This window comes from Lemur catta, chromosome 13 (genome assembly GCF_020740605.2).
Source record: "Lemur catta isolate mLemCat1 chromosome 13, mLemCat1.pri, whole genome shotgun sequence".
NCBI classification, from domain to species: Eukaryota; Metazoa; Chordata; class Mammalia; order Primates; family Lemuridae; genus Lemur; species Lemur catta.
The window spans coordinates 82,290,885-82,311,797 of record NC_059140.1 but is presented as its reverse complement, the minus strand read 5'-3'; the positions used below and the strand labels follow the sequence as shown (position 1 = coordinate 82,311,797).

Below are 20,913 nucleotides of genomic sequence, written 5' to 3'. Positions count from 1 at the left end.
TCGTAATTGGCCAGTCATGGATAAACATCATGCAATGAATGCATAAATACTCTATATATGATGGAAGATTTTTCAGCCATAAAAATGTATAAAATAGTAATATAAGCCATGACACAGAGGGGCCTTGAAAACAGTATGCTCAGCGGAAGAAGTCAGACACGGATGGCCGTGCGTTGTAGGATTCCATTTACAGGGAATGTCCAGGACAGGCAAATCCAGAGAGACAGAAAGTAGATTAGTAATGTCCATGGCTGAGGGGAAGAGAGAGGGGCAGTGACTGCTAATGGTTTCTTTTGGGGGAAGATGTAAATATTCTGGAATTAGATATTCCAGAACATACTATTAGATAGTGGTGATGGTTGCACAACTTTGTAAACACACTAAAAACCACTACATGTACATTTTTAAATGGTGAATTTTACGATCTGGAGATTGAATATCTAAAAAATGTAAAATCCCTATACAGAAGATAACTTTCGTATAGAGATTCAAAGGTAACAATGACATCTGATTTCTCCTCAGAAGCAATGCAAGCTAGAAAACAGTGGAGCAACATCTTTCAAGTAAGGAAATAAAAAAAAAACAACTGTCCTAGCAAAAATATCTTTCAAAAACAAAAGTGGAATAAAGACATTTTCAGACATACAAAAGGTGAAAAAAATTCCAGTGTATACACACTACAAGAAATGTTAAAAGACGGCCTTCAGACAAAAAGAAAATGATACCAGATGGAAACCTAGATCTACACAACAGAATGAAGAGCTTGGAAATGGAGCTACATGGGGAAATATACAAAGTCTTTTCATAGTAAAGATCCCTCGTCCCTGTCCTTACAACTGCCTCACATACTAGCTAACAATCTGTAACCATGTACCAGGCCTGTTGTACTAGATGTTTCACCTGAATCAACTCACTTAACCCTCACACTTGTGCCATGAGATCATTTCCATGATCTCCATTTTCCAGATGAGGAAGCTGGGGCATCGAGAGATAAAGTGGCTTGTCCCATATCACAAAGCTAACAAGTGGCAGAGCCAGAATCTGAACACGACTCGCAACACGCCTAATACCAACTAGGTATCCGACAAGCTCATTCGGTTCTGACATTCACCACCCAGAGTTGGCACAGATCCCACGTGGTAAATGGCTCAGCCCTCCCAAGATTGTCCCCACTTCAGCTGCTAGTTGGGAGTCCCAGGTTTCCAACCACCTTTCTGACCGACTGGCTATGGATCAGAGGCTCCCACAACCCACTTGTGTTTGGTGGTTTGCTAGAACTCATGCAACTCAGAAAAGTGCTTTACTCACAATTACTGGTGTATTATGAAGGCTGTAACTCAGGAACAGCCAAATGGAAGAGACACGCTGGGCAAGGCAGGAGGGAGAGAAGCAGAGCTGCTGTGCCCTCCCTGGGTGCACCAGCACCGCCATGTGTTCACTAACCTGGAAGCTCCCTGCCCCCTGCAGTGCGTGGGTTTCATGGAGGCTTCACCACGTGGGCAGGATCAACTATCAAACCAATCTCAGCAGCCCCTTTCCTCCCCCGAGGACAGTGATGGAGCTGAACATCTCAGGCTTCTAATCAAGGCTGGTCTTTCTGGCAACCAGCCCTCACCCTGACACTATCTGGGGGCCCACCAAGAGTGGCCTCATTAGACCATAGATGCTCCTGTCACCCAGGAAATTCCAAGGGATTTAGGAGTTCTGTGTCAGGAACTGGGGACAAAGATCAAATAGGAATGTCTCATGATGCCATAGTGCACCATCCACCACGCCCCTGAGCTTCTCCTGAGAGGCTTCCTCATCCCACCATCTGACGTCTCCAAACAGGACGCTAAGGGGTGGTGGGGTAGGCTGGGCTCACCCTTCCTGCCCCTCACCTCACCCTGCTACCTAAGGTCTACTTCCAAATCTTCCTGGTCCTCTCCTCAGCCTGGAGGCCTCTCAAAGGGATGAGATCCCTCCACATGTCCCCCATCCCCAAGGAGCTCCAGCGGGGGGCCTGGTCTTGGCCCTAGCTCCCAGGGAGCTCTCCACCAGGCACAAGACATTGAGGTCCCAAATCCTTCCTGGCCTGAGACAAATGCTCTCTGGCCCATCCTCCAGCCACAATACAGCCCACCCTGGAGACACCAAACCAGACAGCAGACTCACGGTCCACTCGGAGCTCAGCCTTGGTGGAGGACACACCCACGCTGTTCTCGGCCAGGCAGCGGTAGACACCCATGTCTGCAGGCACCACAGCCGTGATGATGAGCTGGTGGCCACCCTGCTGGTCCTCGTTGATCATGTAGTGGTCGTCCTCCTCCAACAGCTTCCCGTCTTTGAACCAGCGCACACTAGGCAGGGGCTGGCCAGTCACCACACAGTCAAAGCTCACGGGATACCCGTCCTGCACTTCTTGGTTCTGCAGCTCAGTCAGGAACACCGGGGCTGGGACAGAAAGGCCGGCCATGTGGCGAGCTAGCCCAGGTCACAGCGATCACAGCCATATACATGCAAGTCCCCACCAAAAGGTGGGTTTGACACACACGCTCTGCATAGCAAGCATCCCTGTGGGAGCATCTGCAGACCCTGACAGAATGGTGTCTTTGCCTGCTGTGCCTCTCCCTCTCCCTTGTTCTCTAAGAATTCTCTTTGCCAGCTTGGCTCCCAAGCTCCTGTGAGGCAAGAGGGATAGAAGACTGGAAACAGAGGAAAGAGGAGACAAAGTAAAGATCAAGGCTGTGTGGGCTGGGAGTCCGGGAGGAGCAGGTACGGAATTTGAAGGAAGGGAGTGGCTCAAAATTGGAAAGAAGGTTTAGGAGATGATGCTGTCGGTCATTTATTATACTCTCTTTAACATTCCTAGAGAGATACAAGTAAATGGCGGCATGGCTTTTCAATTACTCTTAAATGCTAAGATTGGAAATCATATATAGACTGGACCATGAGGAACTCCATGTTTTATACAGGTTACACCTCAAAGGCTCATGAAAAAAAAATCTAGAAAGTAAGTGCAATCACCCTCGGACAACATGTATTTAATATTTGAACTGCATGGGTCCGTGTATATACACATAGTTTTCAACCATAGTGGATATCAAAATGTGGTACTTGTGGAATTCAAAACTACAGTACACATGTAGTACTTGTGGAATTCAAGCCATACGTAGATGGCTGACTTTGTATGTGCAAGTTCTGAAGGGTCAACTTCAGCACCTGGGTACATGCGGATTTGGGTATCTGCAGGGGTTCTGGAACCAATCCTCCACATATACTGACGGACAACCCTATTTGCGGTTCCATTTCATAGGTGTGAAAGCTGAGGTTCAGAGACACTGAGTAGCTTTCCCCAGAGCACAAAGCTAGTAGGAGAGAGAGGCAAAATCCAAGTTCAGCTCTGGTAAGCCTCCAAGTTAGAGCTTTCCACACCGCAGCGGGCTGCACCTACAAAGAGCCTGGTGCGGGGGACAGGGAACCCCTTGAGCTTTCTGCTGACTCTGGCCACTACAGCCCTGCTCCCCCCAGCTCCTCCATCTCTGGTCCCCAGCTCCCCAGCCCGGCCGAGGCAGCATGCAGACTCACCGGCAGCATCAGAGGTCAGCAGGCTGGGCACTGGCTCCTGGGGCACCGCAGGGGCAGGGGCCACCTTGCCGATGCGCATCTCTACCCCTCGGGGCCCCTGCTCCATGAGGCTGATCTCCACCCCAATGCCCAGCGTGGCAAACATCTCCTGGAAGCGCGTGACTGCCCGGCGGGCCTCGGGGAGTGCCTCAAAACGGATGCACACAAAATGCTCATCTTCGCGGTACGTCTGCCAGTCCGCCGGCTCCTCCGGCTCCGCGGGGCCCTCGTCAGCGCTGAGGAAGAGCTCCTCATCCGAAACCTCGGCCGGGCCCTTGGTACGGAACAGCCGGTGCAGCCTCCGGGCGGCCCGGCGGAAGGCGTCGTCCAGCTCACCCCCCGATGAGCTCTCGGCCTCGCTCTCTGTCCCACTGACCACCACGCTGGCGCTGTGGGCCACCTGGCCAAACTTGTTGCTCACCTGACAGGTGTAGCGGCCAGCATCGGCACGGCCCACACCGGTGACCAGCAAAGAGCAGGTGCCATCCCCAAGCTGGTCGATGTGGTGGTGCCGCCCGTCGGTCAACTCCATGCCATCCTTCAGCCAACAGGCTCGCACGTCTGCCTTGCTGGCCACCACACACTCCAGCCGCAGGGCGTCGCCCACCTGTGCCTCAGTGTCCCCAAATGTGCGGGAGAACACTGGTCCTTCCTGCTGCTTCATCTCCTTCCGGACCTTGTAGCCCTTAAAGGCAGCCTGGATCTTCACGGCCGCCTTGTCCATGGAGGGTTCACCCAGGTCCTTGGCACTTAGGTCTGCCGGTGGCGGGTACATGGCAGGCAGCTGCTCCTGCTGCTTCTGTGGCTTCATGGAGGGGGCTGCTGGGGCCTCGACCTATGGACACAAGGCTTGATGTCATGGTAAGGTAGGGAAACTGAGGCCATGGTAGGAATAGGGAAAAGGACTGGTGCAGGGACACATACACGGAGGGGCCAGCTCCAGGACTTGCTCTAGCACACCATTATGCCTCCCAGCCACTGGCAACTGCACTAGGTTCATCCGGATGCCTGATGGAACCTGTTGCTACCATAAAGCAAGCCCACCTCCCACGGATTGCTTTACACAGTCACCCACATGTGGCAAACAGGGTTGTGAGGATCACCACAGAGAGGCCACTTCCAGATCTTCAGGGAAAAGTTTTAACAGCCATGTGGGGCAGGGTGGATGGATGGTAGATGGGTAGATAGATACATGGATGGGTGGACAGGTGGATGGATGAATGGGTGAACAGGAGGATGAATGGATTAATGGTTGGGTGGATGGTTGGTTGATGGATGGATAGATGGAGAAATAGACAGATGGTAGATAATGGATGGTTAGATGGTTGGATAGACGGATGGAGAATTGGATAGATGGTGGATAGAGAATGGATGGTTGTATGGATAGATGGGTGGGTAAACAGGTTGACAGATAAATAGAAGAACACGTAAACATACAGGAATGGATCATGAATGAACAGGTGGATGGTAGACAGATGATGGGTCAATGGATAATTGGTGGGGAATAAATGGATGGATGGACGATAGATGGTTGTATGGTTGTGTGGGTGGATAAACAGGATGACACATAAATAGATGAACAGGTGAACAGGCATAGGAAGGGTAGATGGATGGTAAATGGGTGGGTACATGAAAGCATAATGCATAAATAATGGATGGATGCATGAATGGATGGATGGTGGATAGATAATAGATGGATGGATAAATGTCAGACAGGTGGATAGGTGAATAGATGAATGCATGACTGGGGGCATGAATGGACAAATACAAGGATGGTGGATGGATGATGGATGAATAGATGGAAGAAAGGATGGATGCATGGATAGATAGATGAAAATGAGGAAAGAAAAATGCATATATGAAATATGGACAAAAGATTAGTGAATAGATGAATAGATAGAAGGAAAGAAAGATGGATGGATTCAAGATGGATGGATGGTGGATGAATAATGGAAGGAAGTATGGATGGACTGATGAATGGATGTGTGGACAGAGAGTGAATACATAGGTGAAAGAAAAGAAGGAGGGATGGATAAATGGATGGAGGAAGAAAGAATGGCTGCATGGAAGGAGGAATAGTGGATAGACAGAAGGAAGAATGGATGGATAGAAGGACAGATGTATGCATGGATGGATGGATGGATGGAAGGATGGAAAGAAGGAAAGAAGAAAGAATGGATATATGCATGGATAGATAGAAGAAAGAAAGGATGGATAGATGGATGGAAGGATGGATGGATGGAAGGAAGGAAGGATAGATGGAAAGAAGGATGGATGGAAGGATGGATGGAGGGACGAAAGGAAGAATGGATGAATGGAAGAGGGAAGGAAGGAAGACTGAATGTAGGCATGGATGAAAGAAAAGAAGGAAGGATGTATGAATGGAAGGAAGGAAAGAAGAATGGATGGATGGAAGCAAGGATGTGTGGAAGGAAGGATGCATGGATATATGGATGAAAGGAAGGATGGATGGAAAAAGCAAGCAAGGAAGAACAGATGTATGCATGGAGGGATAGATGGATGGATGAATGGAAGGAAGGATGGATGGTTAGCTGGATAGTGAAGGTCTCAGATCTCTCCTTGCAGATCAAGTGGGGGCTCACCTTGCTGGCCAGTGGTGAGGTGCCAGGCCTCCCAGCCTTCTTGAGGTAGGCAACCAGGGAAGGGGTTCCTGCCCGGGACTCGTCGTCAGAGCTGGTGTGCGAAAGGTCAGCCTCTCCGGTGCGTGCTAGCTCATCGGCTGTGGAGTAGTCCTCAGAGAGGTCAGGGGCTGCCTCCTCCACCTCCTGCCGTGGGCGCGGTGAGCGGCCATCCTCCTCGGGCAGCTCGCTGATGGAGTCCAGTGTGGGCTCACGGCTCATGCGACGCTTCCGGGCCAGGGCCTCCCACAGCAGGTGCAGATCACCCTCCTGGGCTGCCTCGGGGGGCAGGCTGGGCTGGGGGGGGGCCTCATCCCCAGAGCCCGGGCTCAGCACCACTGAAGAGGGCAAGAGACTGGTCAGCTGGCCGGGACAGAGCTGCCACACCAGCCCCACCTTGGCTGCAGACTAGTACATGGACCAGGCTGCGGCCTCACTAGACCTCTGCTCCCCATCTGGCATGAGGTACTTCTGACAGCACAATCTTTGCAAGTCTTAGAGGCTCTGAGCCTCAGCCCCGCTGCATTGAGTGGGCTCTCAGTCTACCTCCCGTACAGGGCATGTTAGGACGAGAATGTTAGGACTCTGCAAAGTCAGACTGGGCTTATTTGAGCCCTTCCTGGCCCTGCTGCTGCGGTGGGAGACCTAGGCCCACATGGGAGCCAGCCACAGCCCAGGGAGCACCCGAGCCAGGCTCAGAGTGCAGAGGCAGGGAGAGTGTGGGGAGGGACTAAGCATTGGCAGAGGGAGGGGCCAGACTCAGAGTACAAGGGGCTTCAGTGTACACGGGGACCAGAATGGGGGAACTATGGGCTGCAGCCGCTAGGACCCCATTTAGGAAAGGGGAGGCCAGCCCAAGTCACTGAGGCTCGGCAACGTGGGCCCACAGCTTCTCCTCACCAAGCTTGTCTCCCTGGGTCTGACACAGGGCCCCCAAGAGGACCCTCAGCCCTCCCCTGAGAGCTGAGGAAGAAGGCTGGGCCACACCCCCACACCCCGGGGCTCCCCATCCCAGAACCCAAGAGGGTGAGGACATACCCTGGAACGTGGCAGCGGCGGAACAGGCAGGACCCTGGGCGGGGACGCAGCGGTACTCGCCCTGGTCTTCCGCCGTGAAGCCTCTGATCACCAGCATCTGTCGCTTTCCCCGGGAGACCACCTCGAAGCGCCCACTCGGCTGGATACGCTCCGTGCCCCTGTGCCAGACCACCTCGCCAGCCTCGGCTGCCACCTCCAGCTCCAGACAGACGTCCTCGCCGTCCACTGCCTGCCGGGTCTCGGGCGCTGAGGGTGCGGGCAGCACGGGCTTCAGCGGCTCTGCGGGAATCAGCGTCCATGGACGGAGAACAGGCCCCATCAGCAAAGACGCACCCCAGGGTCCCGGCCCACCCTCCCCAGACTCCCTCTGTCCTCCAGCTCAGGGACACTGCAAACACTGCAGGCCTGAGGGCGCCACTCACCGAGCCGCACAGTCTGGGGCAGGTACACCGGCTCCCCAGCACCTGCGGGGCCCACAGCTGCCACGCGGAAGCGGTAGGACTCCCCGGGGGCCAGGCCGTCCACCACGCACTCAGGCCCAGGCACCAGTTCGTGGCACAGCCGCCACTGGCCTGTGGCCCCCTCCTTCACCTCCACACGATAACCACAGAGACCACCACCTCCATCGCTCGTGGGAGCCACCCAGGACAGCGTCACGGAGTGGCTGCTGCGGCCCACCACCTCGGCATCCTCGGGGGGGTCAGGGAGGCCTGCAGGGCAGAGACACTGCTCAGTGTGGCAGCTCCCTGGCGGCACCTACTGGCACCTGCAGCCCCTCCGGCGGCCCCGGGGTCTGAGCTGGATGCAGGGTAAGTGCTGGTGTGGTCCATCTCCCGAGGCCTGTGCACACTGTGCCAGGGCCCCGGCCTGTTTCAGGGATCCAGGGACACTGCCAAAGTCCCCGTGGCTGGGGCACTTGGGTACTGCAGGGAGACCGCGTGCCCAGAGCCTGCCTACCCAGCAAGGGGGTCCATGAAGGGCCCACAGCAGGCTCTGGGGCCAGAGCCCCTCCTTCCCCCTGTGCCCCGGGCTGGGCTCAGATCTGCACTGAGCAGAGAGGAGGGAGCCCCCGGGCTGCGGGTTCACACATGAACACACCTGGCCAGCGCAGCCCTGGCAGAGGGGCCCAAACACCTGGGCAGAGCCACGCCCCAAGTTCTCCAGTCGGGCAGATGCGCAGGGGACCTAGCACCCACCCTCCCACGCGGGAGCGCTGCAGGTGGGGTCGTGTCCCAGACCCAACCTGCAGGGCAAGGACTTCGCCAACCACGCACCCAGCACGGTGAGCCGCGCAGAAGCTACGGCGTCGCGGCAGGCAAAGGTGACCTCCCCCGCGTGGTGCAGCCGGGCTCTGCGCAGCAGCAGGGCATGGTGGCTGCCGTCGGCGGTGACCGTCCAGTCGGCGTCGTCCGGCTGCACCGGGGCCCCGTTGATGTACCAGGACGCGTCGCCCACAGGCACCGCCTCGCTGAGCGTGCAGCTGAAGCTGGCCTGCGCCCCGGCCAGCACCGCCGCGTCCCGCGGGGCCTCCAGGACCTGCAGGCGCCAGCCTAGGGGGCGGGGTGCCGGGGTCAGTGCCGGGGCGGGGGAGGGGCTCCGGAGGAGGGGCTCAAGACCCACGCCCTCCCCACCCACCTCCCCTCAACCAGGGGCGGTGGGAGGGGTCTGAGAGGCCCCCCCCCTCCAGGCCGTGCGGAGCCTCCGGTGGGCGGGGCCTCGGGGACCGCGCCCTCCCCGCCCTCCGCCCCAGCCTCCTGCGGGGAGGGGTCTCGGAGACCGACGCCCCCAACCCTCCAGGCCCCGCAGAGCCTCTGGTGGGAGGGACCTGGAGACCCCGTCCCTGTCTCGTGCTGCCCCCTCCTCCGCCCCCTGCTGCGCAAGGCGCTCAGACGGAGACCTGCGCCCCGCTGCAGCCCCCAAGCTCCGCAGCCACTGCGGCGTGGCCAGCCCAGCCTCCCGTGGGAGGGGTCCCAGCGCCTCCCCCGCACCGGCCCAGCGCGGTCACCTCTGACCGTGAGGAAGGCAGACGTCACCATGTCCCCGGCCAGGAAGGTCACCCGGCAACTGTCCTGCGGCCGCAGGTTTTTGAGCAGCAGCAGGTGCCGCAGGCCGTTCTCGAAGTAGACCACCTCGGCGTTCTCAGAGGTGCGCACGGGTTCGTCGTCCAGCAGCCAGGTGTGGGCGGCCACCTCCGGCTGGGACAGCTGGCACTCGAACAGCGCCTCGCCGCCCTCGGGCGCCTCCACGTTCTCCAGCCCGCGCAGCACCGTGTTCTTGGCTGCGGGGAGAGGGAGGTTCAGGGCGCGCCGGTGCCTCCAGGCTCCCCGCAACACTGTCCCTTATAAGAGTCCGGAACGCTACAAAAGGCCAACAAGACGCCCCTCCCCAGCGACCGCCAGGGGGGCAGCGCTCAGCGCCCACCGTGGTCCCCCCCCCACGCCCTGCCCACCCTGCGCCGGCACCTCCCGCCAGCACCAGGCTCCTGTCCTCACAGGCGAGAAACCTGGCGGACTAGAAATGGCACCGCACAACCGGGCTCAAACCGGCCGCGAGGCTCCAGCTGTGCTCTGAACGGCTGCAGCTGCGGGTCTGGAAACCCGCACCCGCAAACAGCTGCCGCTCCTGGAATGCCTCGCTCACACTCAGGCTGACCAGAGCCCTCTCCCCAATCCACGCCCCCCAATACTGTGCATTTCACCTCGACCGCTCTCATCAGCCAGGCACTTCACAGGAAGCCACAGCTCAGCGACTGGACACGCCCTGCCTAGCCACAGCTCAGTTCCTGGCACAGCGAGCTTGCCACCTCCCAGGGCCTGTTCCCACCTGAATGGCCACCTGCATCACAGCCCCGACTGTCACCACCTGCCGTTCCACCATTATTGCACGGCCCCAGTCTCACCAAAGCCGCGCCAAAGCGGCACCAGGCCTGGGGCTGTCCGCCAGGCGGCCTCACCTTGCACTTGCAGCAGGGCCACCACACGTGTGCCCGCAGCCTCACAAGAATAGATGCCACTGTCACAGGGCAAGGCCGGCCTGAAGATCAGCCTGGCCACGTTCCAGTCCTGCTCTATGATGACACGGTGCCCATCCGCGCACACCTCCCGCTCGTCCATCTTCCACGTAGCCTGCACGGGCAGCGAGTACTGGCAGAGGAGCTCGGCCGAGCCGCCCTCCTCCACAGCCAGGTCCTGCATGGCACTGACCACCTCCACCACGGGATCTGTCGGCCAACACGCCGGACACACGTCAGCCCTCAGAAGCAGGGCCACCACGGCCCTCCCGCCCTCGGCTCGCGGCATTAGCAGCTTCAGCGGCGGCAGCAAGCACAGAGCTGCAGTGGACAACAGCTGAGCGGTGCCCACCTGGCACAGGGCCCAGGGAAGGGGCACCCACCCTAGCAGCCTGGGGCTGTCCATGCCGGACACGCCTCACCACCACCCATGGCAGGTAGCACTGTCGGGCTTGGTCTCTGTCCGGGTGGGCCCTCCGGGCCCCTCTGCCCCCACCTCCCTCTGGCCCAGGGCACACTGCCCCAGCAGGGACACCCCCACCACGGTCTCCCCACGAAGGCCCTCAGGCCCTAGCTCGGGACCCAGAACCTCAGCCCAGCTCGCCCCTCTCCAGGGGCTTTGCTGCCCACCTTGGGGCCCCCGTCCCATCTCCACTTGTCGAAATCCTACTCAACAAATGGCTGTTCGCCCCGGGACTCAGGTAAACCTTCCATGTTTTCTACGACAGCACATGGGGCAAAGGCACCACGTGAAGCCACAGGGAGGGGCTCCCCGTACGGCCAGCTCTTTCCCAGAAGGGCACAAGCCTGCGCTGAGCCCACAGCAGGGGAAGCGGGTGCAAGCAGGGACAGGCCGGGCAGGGGCCACTCCTGCCTCCACAGGGGACAGGCCTTCGTGGACAGGCATATGTGGCCAGCAAGGCAGTGGCCTGGTGGGCATGGGGTTGGTCTCCAGCTAAACTGCTCCCCAAGCCCAGACTTCTCATCCAGGAAGCAGGACAAGGGTCCGCCCACCATGCCCACCTGAGCCACCCTAGGCAGCCAGTATGCAGGGAGGGATGCCCGGTCCGTGGCCCTTGGGGGCCAGTCCCCGGGACCTGTGCCACCCAGGAGCCTGCAGGAAGCATATATGGAAAGCAGAGGCAGAAGTGCCAGCATGGGAGGGTCCCATCGGCCGATACCTTTGACCAACAACTTGGCCGTGGAGACCAGGGGCCCTGAGCGGAAGGTGATGGTGCCCGAGTCTGCCACCCCCAGGCCTGAGAGCGCGAGGGAGTGAAAGGTCCCATCACGCACAGCAATGGCGCTCTCAGGGCCGTCCTGCAGCAGGGTCCCATCCAGCCACCAGCGAGCCTCTGGCCCACCCGCACGAGACACCTCGCAGGAGAATGTGGCCACCTCCCCCGCGAAGACGTCCACGTTCTGCAAGCCACGTACCAGGCACAGCGCTGCCTCTGCACGACAGGGCGAGAAGGAGGACTGGGCTGGGGCACCCTGGGGTCTGTAGGACTGGGCCGCTGGGGGGCTCATTGATGTGGGCTGTGGTACGATAACGGAGTTGGGCTTTGTCCCCGGTTGCTGGCACACAGCTCCGAAAACCCTCTGAATTTCCCCAAGTGAGAGCAGTATCTTTCATTATGCAGAACGAGCCCCTTTGACCTCACCTGAGTTTATGCTATGCGGTGACTCTGTGGGGCTTCCACATAGCTTCAGGAAGGGGCTGGTCACCAGAGAGACCGTAAGTTTGGAGAGCTGAAAGTCTCCACCCTACCCACCAACCTCTGGGAAAGGGAGAGGGGCCAGAGGTTAATCATGCTCTACACAAACTCCTTACGGAAGGCTGGATGAGCTCCCAGCTGTGCACACGGAGGTGCTGGAGGACGGCGCGCCCAGGGAGGATGGGGAGGGTCTGAGCCCGCTCCCCCCGTCCCTTGCCCTGTAAATCTCTGCCATCGGGCCGTTCCTAAGTTGTATCCTTTACAATAACTTGCTGCATGGAGGTGTTTCTCTGAGTTCTGTGAGCCATCCTAGCAAATTAATCAAACTCAGGGAGAGGGTAGTGGGACCCCCAATTTATAGCTACTCAGTCAGAAGTGTGGGTGGCCTGGGACTTCTGATTGGCGTCTGAAGTGGGGGCAGTCTTGTGGGGCTGGGTTGGTAACCTGTAGGATCTGACTCTAACCCAGGTAGAAGGTGTCAGAACTAAATTGAATCATAGGCCCCCAGTCGCAGTCTGGGCTTGGGAAAGCCCTGCGCACACCGGGTCGCAGAAGTGCCCGCTGCTGTTCAAGTGCGGTGGGAGAGAAACAGTGAGTGTGCTGCTCTCTAGACTTGGTGTCAGAAGAGGGACCCGCTAGGCTAGCTCTGAGGCTAGTCACTGGGGTAGGGCCACCTGGACCGGCAGGGTGGCCTGGGGTTGGGGTCTAGAAATCCCCCCGGGCCAGCTGGCCCACGCTGATCACAGAAGGAGACACAAAGCCAACCCACAGCGAGCCCACGCAGAGTGGTTCAGCCCCACGTACACCCCACACCCCTCAGAACATGCCTGGTTTGACTCACAGGAAGTGGAAGACATGCGTCCCTTCTCAGAAGGCGGAATGGACAAGCCCCAAGCTCCATGCCTGGGCATCTCTGTGGCATTTGGAGCCTTATCTGACCCAGTGTGGGTGGGGAAGGAGAGGCCACAGGGCCTGCCACTCTAAGAGGGTGGGAAGTGAGCTCTCCATCCCTGGAGGTGTGGAAGCTTATGCTTCTCCCATCCCAAGAGAGCACTTTGTCTAGATGTGCTCTGAGGTCCCTTTGGCTCTAGGATACCAGGGCCCGAATACCAAGTGGCCACTGCTCGCTGCCCACATCACACAGCAGGGCCTGAGCTCAGGCAGCTTCCCAGGCACGGTGCAGCTGCTGCCTGTCCTGTGCCCCCCTCCAGTCCTCCTCCATCCCACCCACCTCTCGGTGGGACCCCCAGGCCACTGCTGCCCACACAGCCAAACCCCATGCCCCACAGACCAGTTGAGAGAGGAGGACAGAGCCAAAGGCTTCCACCGCCCGCTGCCCTACACCCTGCTTGCCTCTGAGCACTTCCCCACGCCAGCCGGAGCCTCCTCAGGAAGACAGAGAAACCGCCCGCAGTTGGCAAAGCCTGGACACCCTCACCCCATGGGGCAGAGGGTGAGAGGTGGGCAGGAGGGGAGCCCTTACGGAGACACCAGCCACCCATCAGGACAGTGCCAGGCAAGGCGGCCCTGTGCCCACCCAGCGGGCTCTCCATTGGAAGGAAGCCCCTCCACTCTCTTGCTCAAGTGCACCATCGACACCCCAGCACCAGCCCCCAGTCTGCCCTGGCTCTTTCGCAAGTACACGTCTGACTGCCACCTCATCCTGCTCTGCCACCTCTTCATTCTTGTCTCTAACAAGTGCCCACACTTGCCCATCACACCACCTGCCTGGCACCCATTCACATACCCATGCCGGGGCCCTGCCCACCTGAGGCCACAGCCAGGCATCCGTATTTGAGCCAGCTCACCCAGGCTGGGAACACCTCGCCCGAGAGGGGCTGAAGCGTAGCCCAACTCTATGCCACCCCCACACAGCTGCCCACCCTGATGACCACAGCAGGCCCTTCCTGCCCTGACCCTGCTCAGGACACCTGGGAAACTCTCCTTCTTCGTCACTCAACTCAAGGGCACTGGCATCTGGAAACATCCCACCTCCACAGGCCACAGAACTTACTGCATCCGTCTTCCCCGGAGACTCAAGGGTTGCGGGGTGGCACCTGGGATGCAGGACACACTCTCCATGTACAACTCCCCCAGCTGAGTGGGGACTCCCTGAGGACACACTGCGTCTGGACCATCTTAAGGTCTAGGACTTGGCAAAAGGTAAGGGCTTAAAGGGTTTGTTCAATGTTGAATGAATGGATAGCAGATGGATGGTGGATGGATGGATGGATGAATGGATTGTGGATGGTGAATAGATGAATGGATGGGTAGATGGGTGGGTGGATGAATAATTGATGGCAGATGAATGGTGGATGGATGGAAAAATGGATGGTGAATAGATGAATGGATGGGTGGGTGGAAGGGTAGATGGATGGATGGACGGTGTACAGGTGAATGGATGGATAGGTGGGTGGATAGAAGGGTGGATGGATGGTGAACAGGTGGATGGAAGGTGATGGATGGATGGATAGATGGATAGGTGGAAAGGTGGATAGATGGATGGATGAATAGTGTACAAGTAAATGGATGGATGGGTGGGTGGATAGATGGCTGGTGGACAGGTGAATGGGTAGAAGGGTGGAAGCGTGGAAGGATGGTGAACAAGTGAGTGGATGAATAGGTGGATGGATGGTGAATGGATGGATGGATGGACCAATGGGTGGATGGGTGAATGGGTAGATGGACAGATTGCAGATGGATCAGTGTATGGATGGATAATGGATGGACAGGTGGATAGACAGTAAATGGGTAGATGGATGAATAGGTAGGTGATGGATACGTGGTGGACAGATGAACGGAGAGTGGATGGATGGATCATGGGTGTGTGAATGACTAGATGGATAAATGAATTGATGATGGGGGGATGGGGGGACCAGTTTGAGACCGAGGAGTAGACAGCAGGGGAGGAGCACTCAGGCAGAGATGACCAGCTCCAGGGGCAAGGTATGACCCAAGCTGAAGGTTCCTGAAATCCTGTTTGTGCGCTTGCCCAAATCTGTACATGTATCATGGGCATGCTTTTGTGTGCATCTGTATCATAGGGGGAGGCGTTTGGAAGGCAGAAATTGGGAAGACCCTGCCTCTACTTTAGGGCCCAAGCCCATGGCTGCTGGGCTCCCCATCTCCCTCCCACAGACAGCTCTAATCCTGGGCAGGGCCCCCCACAGCCCTTGGAACTTCTCAAGGTGATCTTCACCAGCCCACCCCAGTCGCCTCTTTGGTCCATGGCTTTAGTGGCCAGGGGTTGGAAACTGCCAGCCCCAGACACAGTCACTGCTGCAGTCCTGGGTTCTGCACCCCCAACAGCGCCCAGTGGGTGAGATGCTGTGGTGCCCAGGAAGCAAGGGCCTCCCCGGGCAGCGTGGCCCAGCGTGGGAGGGGCTGCCCACCTGTGACCTTCAGCTGGGCCTCAGAGCTACACGAGCCCACTTGGAAACTGATGGTTCCAGCATCCTCGAGGGTCACCTGCGGGAGTACGGAGAGACATGCTTGGCCCTAGCAGACCCATCCTCACTGAGTGGGGCCCACCCATCCTGCAAGCCCCCAGTGACAGGGGCTTATAAACCTCCCCAACCCAATCCCCTTGGAAGACCTTCCCGAATGGAGCTGGAACCAGGTGGAGGTAGGTCCCCAGGAGCCCCACCTTGTGCAGGGTGAGCGAGTAGAGGTTGTCCTGCTCCACAGTGATGTCATTCATCTCATTGGCTTGCAAGGGCACCCCTCCCAAAGCCCAGCGGGCCTCCTGGCCTGAGGCCCTGGACAGCCGGCACCAGAAGCGGGCATCCTGGCCCTCGCTGAGCTGTACGTCCTGCAGGGGCTCCAGGATGGTCACCTCAGGAGCTGGACACAGGGGAGGCATGGGCATCAGCCTCACTGTCTGGGATGCCCCCTCAATCAGCAGAGCCTCCATGTCCCCGGGGTTCACTCCCGAGGACCCCCAGCCCGATTCCCAAAGACAAGCACATGGGGGCCTGTTTTCAGTTCCCCACTCCAGCTCCTGGTAGAGTCCACAGTGTGGACTCTGATGGCTGGCGGATGAGTGTACGGATAAATGGATAGATGATGCGTGGATGGATGGATGGATGGATGATGCATAGGTAGATGGATAGGTGAATGGATGGATGGTGAATGGGAGGGTGAATGAATGGTGGATAAACGGGTGGGCTGTGGGTGAATCACTGGATCAATGGATGGATGGATAGGTGGATGGACAGTGAATGGACGGATGGTGGATGGGTGAATGGGTAAATGGATGAATGAATAGATGGGACCAATTTCAGAGCTCGTGGAACAGCAGAGATGGAGATGGCGCAGGTGTCTAAGGGATAGGGGTGGGGCACAGTTTGCAGTGGCCTCTTCAGCAGGGCGAGGACATGGGGACCTAAGCTCCAATACCATAGGAGCCTCTGAGAAGCCCACCACCACCTGCCCACCAGCCTGACTCAGCTCAATCTACCCTGACATCCTGCGGACACCCTGAAATCATCAGCTCACAGGTCCACCTCCCTGCCAGGTCCCCACCCCCAAAAGGCCAGGACTCTAACCATCTGTCTCTGTCCCCCAACCGTGCCTGGGCTTGGACATTCTCACCCCACACGCAATCTGGGATGGCCCGCCTGCCGCATGCCCAGAGCTGGCTACCTCTGACGGTGAGCTGGGCAGAGGACGTGTGGCTGCCCACGTGGAAGGAGATGGTGCCGGCATCCTCAGGTGTCACGCCCTTCAGCCAGAGTGTGTGGATACGGCCATCCTGCACGGCCACCTCTGTCACCTCGTTGCTCTGCAGCGGCAGGCCTTGAAGTCGCCACTGCACGTCCGTGGCCCCGGCCCGTGACACCTCGCAGCTGAACTTCACATCCTCATCCACCTGCACCTCCGCATCAACCAGACCTCGAACAATGGTCACCTCAGGCTCTGAGGAGCAGGGCAAGGGGGCCCCTTTACCAGCCAGGTCAAAGCACCCAGGCCTCCTCCTCCAGGGAGCCTTCCTGGCCACCGTCACACCCTCTGCCACAGTCCCTATCTACTCCACATGGCATTTGTCCCCCCAATGTGCTCCCAAGCACAGCCCCTACGGTGACACTGAGCTCCTTGGGGGCAAAACTTGGGCTGGGGCATCTGTCTCCCTGCTCCCCAAGTTCTCTCAGAGAATCCTGCACTACGTGGCACAGGAATGAGGAGGAAGAGAGCTTGAAACCCAGGGGAGGCACAGGGCATGGGTGTGGCAGGGAAGGGCTCACCTTTGACCCTGAGGGAGGCCACGGTTTTCTGGCCGCCCACCACGCAGGCGTACTCGCCCGTGTCCTTGGCCTCCAGCCCGCGGACCAGCAGCTCACACGTGGTCCCCTGGCTCCGCATCTCATACTTGGGGCCCATGCGCAGCTCCACGCCCTCCTTCAGCCACTGCACCGCAGCCCCCGGCTCCGCCTGGCTGAGCTGACAGCACAGCCGGGCCACGCTGCCTGCCTCCTGCTCCAAGCTCTGCAGCCCCGTCTTGAACTTGGGCCTGGGGGCTGTGGGGACCCAGGAAGGGGCACAGGAAGGGGCGCTCAGAGCCACGAGCTTGCCTCTGGGCAAGGCCCTCCCCGCCTGGCCGCTGCACAGGGGAGGGGATGGGCAGGGCCTGCGGCCGCTCACCATGGACAGAGAGGGTGGCCGTGCTCTGCGCGTGGCCCGTGTCGCAGGTATAGTCACCCGCGTCCTCTGGCTCCGCGCCGCGCACGAGCAGCTCGGCGACCGCGCCCTCTTGCACCAGCTGGTACTTGGCGCAGGGGAACAGCTGCAGGGAGCCCTTGCGCCACTCCACGCCCGCGCCCGGCCGGCTCAGCTCGCAGCGCAGGTGCGCGGTGCCGCCCTCAGCCACCTCCTGCGCCTCCAGCTCGCGGAGGAAGCGCACGGGCGCAGCTGTGAGGAGAGGGGGTGTGAGGGCGTCCCGGGGCGGCTGGGGGGACACAGGGTTGGGCTCCTGGGCGCAGGGGGCAGTGTGACGCGGTGAGGAGGGCCAGCTACGGAGACACCACGGCAGGAACTGGGGAGCCGCTCAGGCCTAGGGGCACCGCTACCAGGAGGGGACAGTTACGCCAGGGTGGGGGAGACCCCACAAGGGCGCAAGCGCGGGACAGAGGACAGAGCCTGGAGCAGACACAGGGGTCTCGGACACCTGAACGGTGCGGCATGGGGCGGGGAGGGGAAAGGGGCCAGAGCCTCAGGGCGGGCCGAATCGTCACCTGGAGCCACGTCCGCTCAGCTCGGACTCCCTCCACGCAGAGCTGCAGCTCCCAGGGTCAGCCCAGAGCACCAGGACTGCGCTGTCCCTCCCCGCCACCCTGCACCCCAGGGCCTGTGTCTGTGAGGGGGGCAGCCTAGCCTGGGACCCACCTGTGACGGTGAGTGTGGCGCTGGTGGCCTGGGAGCCGCAGGCGCAGGTGTACTCGCCGGCGTCCTCGCGCCGCAGGTCCTGCAGCACCAGCTCAGCCGTGCAGCCCCGCAGCCGCGGCTCCCTGCGCCCGTCCGCCCCCAGCTCCAGGCCACCCTTGCTCCAGACCACGGCGGCCGGCTGGGACAGCTCGCAGCGCAGGCGGGCCGTGGAGCCCTCCTCAGCCTGCAGGCCCTGCAGCGGCTCCCGGAACAGCACCTGCGGGGCTGCGGGCAGGCAGGGCCAGCTGGAGACCACGCCCTGGTACCCACTCAGACCCCAGGGGAGGGCCATGTCCCCTCTGTCGCCCCTATGCCCCCCAGGGCAGGGCCATGTCCCCCTAGACCCTGAGGTGTGGCCAACTCTGTCTGTCCCACAAGGCCACACTGGCAGTCAGGGCCAGGGTCTATGGGACCCTCCTCACCGCCCCTAGAGACGAACGTGAGAATCTCCAGCTAAGAGACCTCAAGGCTCAAATAAGGGTGGCAGAAAGCCGAGCTGACTGCATGGTGATGGGGGGACACAGGAGGGAATCCTGTCCCTGCCACAGTGACCAGTGACATGAGGCCATCTGGAAGGAGATCAGGGCAAACCCCAGGGTGCTGGGCAGTGCTGTGACTCAAGAGGAGACAGGACAGGGGAAAACAGTGAGAGCCACGGAGGAAATGGGCAACCACAAGGAGCAACACTGTGTGGCCCCAGGGCTGGACACACAGTAAGAGCAGACACCCAAATGAGTCCACGAGGCCACGTGGGGTTTTTACCCTTGACGGTGAGCATGGCTGAGGTCCTCTCCTGCCCGCACACGCATGAGTACTCCCCAGAATCCACCACGGCCAGGCCTCGGATCTGCAGCTCACATCGGGTCCCATCCCGCCTCACGCTGTATCTGTCCCCATCTCTGAGGGTCTCGGGCCCCTTCCTCCACTCCACGGGGGCCGCCTTGCTCAGCTCACACCGCAGGGTGACTGTGGCCCCTTCTGTGGCCTCCTGGTTTTTCACATCTTCTATGAACCTGGCGGGCAGGGCTGCAGAGGACCAAGCGGTCACTGAGAACATCAGACTGGAGGACTCTGTGTACAGGACACGACACCCACGCAGAGCCACACAAACTGCCAAAGGGCCACGGTGTGAGCGAGTGAGCGAAGGTGCAGACGGTGAGAAAGCAGGTGGCCGAGGGTGAACAGAGAGCACAAGGGGTGATGTGAGTGTGAAGAGATGTGACAAGGAGATGGGAGGTGAGAGACGCCCAGAGGACCCCAGTTAGAGGACCGACGACCACAGGTTGCCACAGGAGTTGTGCCGCATTTGGAGGCAGAAGTTGGTCACGGGGAGACAATGTGTAGACACCAAGTGACAAGTCGACATGGTCAAATGTGGTCTTTACCCTTGACAGTGAGTGTGGCTGAGGTCCTCTCCTGCCCACACACGCACGAGTACTCCCCTGCATCCGCCACGGCCAGGCCACGGATCTGCAGCTCACATGTGGCCCCATCCTGCCTCAGGCTGTATCTGTCCCCATCTCTGAGGGTCTGGGGCCCCTTCCTCCACTCCACAGGGGCGACCTTGCTCAGCTCACAACGCAGTGTGGCCGTGGCCCCTTCCATGGCCTCTTCATTCCTCAGACCCTCCGTGAACTTGGCAGGCAGGGCTGGGGGTCAGAAAGACATGGGCACAATCACACCCTCTGAGCACACAGAAGAGACAGGACATGGAAGGCACAAAGACACACAATGCAGCTGGACATGGGCCACGCACTGCTTGTGCTGAGCACAGGCTGTGGCTGGTGGCTCCCCCTGGTCCAACCCATGCACAAGTCACAGAGCAGCCAGGAATGTAACAAAGATGATGAAACATTGTGGATGGAGAGAAGACCAAGACAAGAGACCAGAACACAGATGGGAGCAGAGGGGTGATGGGAAGCCACCAAACAGCAGTCCACGTGGCCACCTGTGGTCTTTACCCCTGACGGTGAGCGTGGCCGAGGTCCTCTCCTGCCCGCACACGCATGCGTACTCGCCAGCATCTGCCACAGCCAGGCCACGGATCTGCAGCTCACACCGCGTCCCGTCCCGCCTCACACTGTATCTGTCCCCATCTCTGAGGGTCTCAGACCCCTTCTTCCACTCCACAGGGGCCACCTTGCTCAGCTCACACCACAGCGTGGCTGTGGCCCCTTCTGCGGCCTCCTGGTTGCTCACGTCTTTTGTGAATCTGGCAGGCAGGGCTGGGGAGGGCCAAACAGCTGCTGAGAACATCAGACTGGACGGCTCTGTGTATAGGACACAGACACCACACACACGGCCACAAAAACTGCCAAAGGACCACGGCATGAATGAGCAAAGGAAAATGCAGATGGTGAGAGAGCAAATGGCCCAGGAGGAACAGAGACGACAAAGGGGAGAACGTGACAATGATGACATCTACTGACAAAGAAAAGAGGACATGTAAGATACCCAGAGAACCCCGAGTACAGGATATATG

At 59.2% G+C, this 20,913-nt stretch overlaps 1 protein-coding gene across 23 annotated transcripts in view; it reads right to left on the bottom strand.

The window, feature by feature from the left end:
* OBSCN (obscurin, cytoskeletal calmodulin and titin-interacting RhoGEF) overlaps positions 1–20,913 on the bottom strand; it is a 126,567-nt gene that overhangs the window by 42,669 nt on the left and 62,985 nt on the right. For 12 of the 23 annotated variants that reach the window (XM_045567438.1, XM_045567439.1, XM_045567446.1 and 9 more), the window contains 18 exons: positions 20,393–20,656; positions 19,817–20,080; positions 19,194–19,457; positions 18,393–18,656; positions 17,652–17,918; positions 17,255–17,527; positions 16,656–16,928; positions 15,658–15,854; positions 15,404–15,479; positions 11,475–11,747; positions 10,237–10,503; positions 9,289–9,561; positions 8,558–8,833; positions 7,706–7,993; positions 7,284–7,562; positions 6,210–6,583; positions 3,568–4,441; positions 2,155–2,433 (listed from right to left, as the gene is read on the bottom strand). In XM_045567438.1, the coding sequence (XP_045423394.1) occupies positions 2,155–2,433; positions 3,568–4,441; positions 6,210–6,583; positions 7,284–7,562; positions 7,706–7,993; positions 8,558–8,833; positions 9,289–9,561; positions 10,237–10,503; positions 11,475–11,747; positions 15,404–15,479; positions 15,658–15,854; positions 16,656–16,928; positions 17,255–17,527; positions 17,652–17,918; positions 18,393–18,656; positions 19,194–19,457; positions 19,817–20,080; positions 20,393–20,656 (5,325 nt within the window). The remainder of the gene's footprint in view (positions 1–2,154; positions 2,434–3,567; positions 4,442–6,209; positions 6,584–7,283; positions 7,563–7,705; positions 7,994–8,557; positions 8,834–9,288; positions 9,562–10,236; positions 10,504–11,474; positions 11,748–15,403; positions 15,480–15,657; positions 15,855–16,655; positions 16,929–17,254; positions 17,528–17,651; positions 17,919–18,392; positions 18,657–19,193; positions 19,458–19,816; positions 20,081–20,392; positions 20,657–20,913) is intronic. The other 11 variants (XM_045567448.1, XM_045567455.1, XM_045567456.1 and 8 more) reach the window with 6 other exon arrangements.